This window comes from Talpa occidentalis, unplaced genomic scaffold (assembly GCF_014898055.3).
Source record: "Talpa occidentalis isolate TD23 unplaced genomic scaffold, MPIMG_talOcc4v2.1 talOcc4.3, whole genome shotgun sequence".
Taxonomy (NCBI): Eukaryota; Metazoa; Chordata; class Mammalia; order Eulipotyphla; family Talpidae; genus Talpa; species Talpa occidentalis.
In genome coordinates this window covers 35,305,362-35,313,500 of record NW_023603184.1, presented here as the reverse complement: position 1 = coordinate 35,313,500, position 8,139 = coordinate 35,305,362, and the positions used below count along the sequence as shown (strand labels likewise).

Genomic DNA, 8,139 nt, shown 5'->3' with positions numbered 1-8,139 from the left:
CTGCCTGGCGGCCATCATGTCTGGGGCCAACAGCTCCAGCCTGACACCCACGTTCTTCATCTTGAATGGGATCCCTGGGCTGGAGGCCGCACATGTCTGGATCTCCCTGCCATTCTGCTTCATGTACATCATCGCTGTCGTGGGCAACTGTGGGCTCATCTACCTCATCATCCATGAGGAGGCCCTGCACCGGCCCATGTACTACTTCCTGGCCCTGCTCTCCTTCACTGACGTCACCCTGTGCACCACCACTGTCCCCAACATGCTGTGCATATTCTGGTTCAACCTCAAGGAGATTGACTTTCATGCCTGCCTGGCCCAGATGTTTTTTGTCCACACACTGACAGGCATGGAGTCTGGGGTGCTCATGCTCATGGCCCTGGACCGCTACGTGGCCATCTGCTACCCTCTGCGCTACTCCACCATCCTGACCAGCCCTGTCATCGCCAAGGCTGGTCTTGCCACTTTCCTGAGGGGTGTGATGCTCATCATCCCCTTCACCTTCCTCACCAAGCGCCTGCCCTATTGCCGGGGCAACTTCATTCCTCACACCTACTGCGACCACATGTCTGTGGCCAAGGTGTCCTGTGGCAATTTCAAGGCCAACGCCATCTATGGTCTCTTGACAGCCCTCCTGATTGGGGGCTTTGACATCTTCTGCATTTCTGTGTCTTACACTATGATCTTGAGGGCTGTGGTGAGCCTGTCATCGGCAGATGCCCGTCACAAAGCCTTCAGCACCTGCACATCCCACATCTGTGCTATTGTCATCACATATGTCCCAGCCTTATTCACTATTTTCACTCACCGTTTTGGAGAAAAGAACATTCCTCACCATATCCATATCATTATTGCCAACCTCTATCTGATGTTGCCTCCTACCCTGAACCCCATTGTTTATGGAGCAAAGACCAAGCAGATCCAGGAAGGTGTGGTCAAGCTATTTTCTAAGGAGAAAGATATCTTCACTCTGAAATAGATTCATGAATTAATGTCCATAAATAAAGACAAAGGACGTTTTAGCAGACCGTCTTGAGTGTAAATTTAAAACCAACTGGTCTTACTGCAGGAATCAATATTTGTTTAAACCTGCTATAAAATTAGCTGAGTCATTTTTTGTAAAGCTCAATGATAGAAATGAATATGAAATACATCCCCTGAATGTGAAGGACTTGCTCTTAAAAGGAATTCTGCACCAATGTAATCTGTTTAGGTTGTTTAGAAATAATTGCATTGCTCAGAATCCTAGTGTGCTTTAAGGGTTGAACAAATCTCAGATGGAATGCACACCAGACAAAAGAAAAACAGAAGCCTTCTTGATTATGTCAATATATTGAAGGTTCATCTATTCTTGGGGGTAATCTCAAGGAAAAAAGTCTCAGTCTGTTTTACAAGTCCTTTAACATTTGTTTTAATGACTTCATTTATTTCCATTATACAATTCACTGTCTAATTTTGCAGTTTGATTCAGTTATGAAAATTATCTCATGTCTATCTAAGCTATATTGGATTTCCACTACTAAGGATAATAATGTTCATATATTTGTATTGAGATTGTCTAAATAAAATGGGGAAATAAGGAAATAGAACTATGAAAACTTCTTAAGGATAATTCCTTAAGGGATAACTTCTTAAGGATACTTTTTGAAGCAGTCACAAAATAAGTTTTAGAAATCATTGTGAAAAGGTAATAGAAAACAGATGAATTCACCAGAATAATCTATAAATATTTGGGTTTAACTGACTTTGTAGAATTTTTTTCCAAGCTCAATCAACACAACCAAAAATCTTCTCCTATAATTAAAATTCAAATAGAAGTTGATCAAAACAAGTTTACATAACATCCAAATCATTCACAAACATTGGCCTTGTCTCCCATAACAAAGCTCTGATCCCATGCAGCAAAATATGGAGAATTAAAAAGCTTCACCTGGGTCACTGCTGGGCCCTGGCAAACCTGAAGGTACTGATTTCCATTCCCTATATCTCCTTCAACACTAAGAAAATCTAGTTTGGGGCAACTTCATATCACTGCTAGTAGTTGTGAAATGCACAGTTTTAAGTATTAAATGCACCGTTGAAAGTAATTAGAAAAGTATGCCATTTCCTGCTAGAAATGTTGAAGACTATGATGTATAATATGGAGTTTCTGAAGTTATATTACAGCCTAAATATTGATATTGTTAGTGTTATCAGATCATACTGTATTGGCACTTCAAGGGTTTCCACCTAAGGTGGGAGTTTGACTGTAAACAGGAATGCACAAATCTCCTAACACTCCAGAATTGTGAAAATACTGTAATAAATACATTTCTGAAATTATACAAAACCATAGTAAAACTTAAAATATATCAAGATTTTAAAAATAAAAGGAAAAAAAAATAAAAGGGAAGTCATGGCAGCAGATGTAAACTCACAGTCTACAAAAACTTGATTCAAATAACGTCAGTGTTTGAAAAGCATTGTTTTTTTAAAAATTTTTATAAATTTTATTTTTATATTCCCCATACAATTGCAACCCCCTTATTTTGACCCCAATCCCTCCCCTCCCCGCCCCCCATCCCCATAGAGTGTCTCTGGTTCTGGTTCATAGTTTTTGTTGATTTTGATTTTCACTTTCTTATAGTTATTCATTTTCCTGGTCCCTTATTTAAGTTTTCTAGATTCCTGCTATGAGTGAGACCATCCAGTATTTTTCTTTTTCTTTCTGGCTTATTTCGCTGAGCATGATCCTTTCCGGCGCCATCCATGGTGCTGCAAATTGCATGTGTTTATCTTTTTTGAATGCTGAGTAATATTCCACGGTGTATATGTACCACATCTTCTTGATCCAGTCATCTATTTTTGGGCATTTGGGTTGTTTCCAAAGCTTAGCTATTGTTAATAGTGCTGCTATAAACATAGGGGTGCAGGTGCTCTTTGGAGTTGATGTTTCTGTGTCCTTTGGGTAAATACCTAGGAGTGGAATTGCTGGATCATATGGAAGCTCTATGTTTAGTAGGTCAAGAAATCTCCACACAGGGCCTCCCCGGTGGCACAGCGGTTGAGTGCTGGGTTGCGAAGCTGCCCGCGGCCTCTGCAGCGCAGGTTTGATCCCCAGCTGCTCCCCGGCCACTGGAGGAGGGTCCCACATGGCGCGCAGACCTCTCCTGCCGCCCGCTGCTCCCCTCAGCAGTGTCCTTCGGTCCTTCTGCCTGCTCTGCTCCCCGCTCTGGCTCTGGTGAATTCTCTCACCCTCCCGCGCTTCTGACTGTACCCAGTGCATGTATAAACAAAACAAACAAACAAACAAACAAATAAATAAATAAAACATGCCTCTATAAAAAAAAAAAAAAAGAAAAAAAGAAATCTCCACACAGCTCTCGATAGTGGTTGGACCAGTTTGCACTCCCTCCAGCAGTGCAGAATTCCTTTTTCTCCACAACCTCGCCAACACTTGTTGTTGCTAGTTTTTTTAATATGTGCCATTCTCACTGGTGTAAGATGGTATCTCATTGTAGTTTTGATTTGCATGAAAAGCATTGTTTGTGTGAGAGCTCTTGCAAGGCATGCAGCCTAGAAACTCGCATAATTACACAGTCTGAATGGCAATCAACATAACTACATCCATCAGCCCAGAGACACAAAATAATATTCTTACTATGATAATTTGAAGAAATATCAATGCAACACATGTGACTATAGATAGATTAAAAAAGAAACAAAGACATTTTCTGGTAATAGTCTTTATATATATATATATATATATATTCAGTTATTTTCTTTGTGTTGTAGTAAGAGTACTCAGTGCACATCCTGACATTTTATTCATGTCTTAATCCCCTGCTTCCCCACAGACAAACCTATACACCCACTTCAACATACTGGGGCATACTGCAAATATAATGTGCGCAAAGAATTGGGAATAAGTATTGAAAGGGAAGGATAAAGATGCAGGACCTATATTAATAAATATTGTCCATAGTTCTTTACAAATGATTATTATAGGTGGGAATATGAGTAAAACACACCTTAATTGAAGCAGTCACCTAGAAATTGTATGTTGGACACTAGCAGTTATGGTAAAACAAGGAGAGAGGCTGGTCAGACTTTGCTAGAAACTGACAGTTGGTGTAGGAACACCTACAATTCTCCCTTCATGAGTTGGATGAGAGCAAAAGAAAAGATATTTAAATGCCATCTTGGATGAAAAATTTCCAGAAAAGACAAGTCTAAATCTGGTTGAAAACGAATCAAGAGGGAAATCCAAATGCCTTGGACAACAAAGACACAAACCCTATAAAATCGTGATAAAGAGAAAGAAGAAATACTATGCAGAAAAATGAAGAAAATCATCTTGGATGTGTAAAATTCTTACTGTTAGATTAAAAAGACCATTTAAAGTATTTAAAAATGGGCATTTTTTTTCCTTTCTTGAAATATTTTATTTATTTTAATTTTTTACACTTTTTATTTTTTTATATATATTTTTAATAAATTTTATTTTTATATTCCCCATACTATTGCAAACCCCTTATTTTGACCCCAATCCCTCCCCTCCCCGCCCCCCCCCCCACCCCCCCATAGAGTGTCTCTGGTTCATAGTTGTTGATTTTGATTTTTACTTTCTTATAGTTATTCTTTTTCCTGGTCCCTTAATCATGCTCAGCGAAATAAACCAGAAAGAAAAAGAAAAATACCGGATGGTCTCACTCATAGCAGGAATCTAGAAAAAATGGGCATATTTTTATATAATCTGTGTAGGGTAACCGGTTTTCACGCTTTTCTGCCCTCCCACTATTAGGATTGCCCTGACCTGATGGGGCACCTGCAGTTGTTACATTGTTGTAAGCTGTCCTGTTTACCTCTGTGGGCCATGGGAGGAGTATTGAGACAGTCACCAAGAGAAGCAGAAGCAGAAGAGGGGCAGGAGAGAGAAGGGGAGAAAGAAGGCCAGAGAAGCAGGGACTGAAGACTTGCCTGGGGCTTGGAGGCCTACTGGCTTCCTAGCCCCTGGGCACCCCTGCGCTGCAATGCATGTAAAGCTCAATAAAAGCCTGAGAAAGCCACCGAGGGCTCCAGGACTCTCCTTTACCCAGTCCTCTAGCATCATAGAAAACCTGCTCAGTGGCCATTCTGCCCCTACAATCTACAAAAAGAGGGGAGAAAATCTAAGGACAGAAATGCATGACATGGCCAAATTAGAAAATGAGAAGCTGGGATAACAGGATGTGATTATACATGACAAATGAATAAACATAGTTTAAATAGGAAAGTACAAACATGTTAAACATGTAAATATAGAATTAAAAAGTAAATACGTTATCTTGAATTAATAATTATTATAAATTAGTAATCAGCAAAGCTTAGAAAGCATTATAGAATCTAGTGGACAAAGTTGAGGTAAAAGTGTTGAGAGAAAATTATTAAGAACAGAGAGTGAAGATTCAACATAAGTTCCTTTGATGTTAGTAAAGCAGCTCATAATGACTGGACAACAAACAGTATTCAGAGTCATAAAGAAAATTATGTCTACGGCCTCCCTGGTAGCTTAGGGGTTAACTCTCAGTGCTACCACTACAGCTGCCTGACTTCTATGCCCAGCCAGAGAGCTACCCGCATGGTGCAGCAGACCTCTCCTGACCCGCCCACTGCTCCTCTTGGCAGTGCATTTCAGTCTGTCTGCCTGTTCTGTTCCCCACTTTGTCTCTGGTGAATCCTGTCACCCACCCCCTCCCCCCACAACTCTGGCCTTTACCCCAATTCCACACAAAAATAAACAAATAAAATCTTTTTTAAAAAAAAAGAAAATTAGGTCTAAATTTAGTATTGATGCATATATACAAGTGCATACAAAGAAAAAGTATATCAAGGGATTAGTTATATCAGGCATTTCAAAAATATTTAAACTTCAATAATGATCAAAAACCAAATTTAGTTCATATGTCAAAAGGAAGCAGCACATTACATGTTAAATAAAGTAAAAGAGAAATGAGAACGGTAAAAGACAAGCAAGAATGGAGAAGAGGTGGGAGGAAGGAAGGGGGAGGGGAGGGGAAGGGTAAAAGTACATATAAAAGGGTAGTAGTACAGGGCCTCCCCAGTGGCTCAGCGGTTGAGCACTGGGCTGCGAAGCTACCCACAGCCTCTGCACCAGTGGTTCGATCCCAGACAGCCAGGCGAGGGTCCCACATGGCGCGCAGACCTCTCCTGCCGCCTGCTGCTCCCCTCAGCAGTGTACTTTGGTCTTTCTGCCTGCTCTGCTCCCCGCTCTGACTCTGGTGAATTCTCTCACCCTCCCACGCTTCTGACTGCACCTAGTGCTTATATAAGTAAATAAATAAATCTTTAAAAAAGAAAGGTAGTCATACATATAAAATGTAGTTTTATATGTTACAACACCAAATTTCAAAAGAGTGGGGCAATTTGTTTTCACCTTTTAAAAGGCAATGATTTAAAATTCTCCATATCCTTGTGTGAAGCATTAGTGTTATTACTTTCATTCCTAAATAATATTTCAACTCATGAATATACAATAATTTATTTATTATGATATTGAAGGATGTTTTTGGTGGCCTCCTATGAATAATGCTGCTATGGATATTTTTGTATATGTCTTTGGAACAAATATCTGCACATTTCTCTGGTAATACCCAAGTGTGATTTCTGGATCACATGGTATTTTTAGGTTAACTTTTGCTACACAGCCTAAGTATATTTGAACATATATGAATATTTGAACATATATGAATATTTATTACATATAAACATATTTATGCATATATAGTTCCATGAAACACACATATACACATGGATTGAATATATATCCATGGTGGTGAGATGGTAAGATTAACATTATGGAAGTTTTAACACATTTCTGGAATTTTATGACTACATAGTTATAATTAAATCATTATTTTATAAATTAAAATAAATAAAACAATTCTTATGACTATCTAAAATGTGATCAGAATCCACACCTAGGGGAAGATAGTTAAGTTTAGTACTTTTATTGTTTTGTGGTTTTGCTTTATCTTTAAAACTTGATAAATATAGAACTAATCTCAAGTCCAAAGAATCTTTAACTAAGGCCCTCTGAGATGTCAACTGAGGACACCCAATCAGGTTTAGACACTCAACTATGGAGACTCCTCAGAGGGTACAGAGATACTATATATAGGGTAACCTGGTTGTTGTAGAGATCTTTATCGCTCAGAAGTCTCAGTCATGTCCAGGAATCTAGTCTTTGCTAACACTGAGGTGAGGCTGGCTTATTCCCAAGGACTAATGCTTTCCTAAAATGCAAAGTTTGTAGTACAAGAAATACAAGATGTGGTTGATTAGAAGCTCAGTATTTATTTTTGATTCCAAGTAGAATAGATGACCATTTGTAGACTAAAAAGAGAAACAGCACTCCCCTAACTGTGTAACAAATTCAGAACTACCCTGTAATTCATTGAAGATAAGTCTAACAATAGAGAGTTCAGTGGGAGGAAAATGAAAGTTTTTGCCTTAATTAATGGATATGTGTACGCTTAATTACTTCCACTAAGAATGGTCTTTGTTATAAGTGGAAAGTAACTGAAGTCTGCGCTTGAGTTGTAGGAGGTATGAAAGGAATTCCTGTAAGGGGCTACAGGAGGCCCCTTACAGGAAGCCCCTTACAGGAATTCCTTTCATACCTCCTACAATTCAAGCGCAGACTTCAGTCCTTATTAGATGTCCTTATTAGACTTCAGTCCTTATTAGATGTCATGTTGTGTCATGTTGTGTCTATGTGAATAAACCAAATAATAGGAGTCTATCTCTCAGATGGGTTTTCTGCCACAAGTAGTTTCTCTCTGTAAAGAGGTCCTTAGCTGAAGAATGACTTTGTGTGTGTGTGTGTGTTTATGTGTGTGTGTGTATCTATGCTTACCTATGACTGTATGTTCTTTTGCTCCCTTAATATACTATTAAAAATAAGCTTCCCCTTTACTAGCATGACTTGTTTAAACTAGCAATGCTAGTTTGTGCAATCATTCCTCACTATTAGAATCAGTGAGTTAGGACAAAAGATACAGGTTGATCAAACACATGACTACAAAGTCAATCTCGGATTAGAATTTTGGTTCTACCAGTTTTTAATTTTTGTGTACTTAGACATGTTATTGAATTACA

The 8,139-nt window shown here is 39.0% G+C and overlaps 1 protein-coding gene across 1 annotated transcript; it reads left to right on the top strand.

Moving 5' to 3' along the window:
* On the top strand, positions 1–979 carry LOC119254622 (olfactory receptor 52N2-like). The gene has a single exon (XM_037521722.1). The coding sequence runs from the start codon at positions 17–19 to the stop codon at positions 977–979; it is 963 nt and encodes a 320-aa protein (XP_037377619.1). The 5' UTR covers positions 1–16.
* The last annotated feature ends 7,160 nt before the right edge of the window (positions 980–8,139 follow it).

What these genes read in the sequence shown, in the direction of transcription:
- LOC119254622 (XM_037521722.1), top strand. Translation starts at nt 17, where the DNA reads ATGTCTGGGGCCAACAGCTCCAGCCTGACACCCACGTTCTTCATCTTG.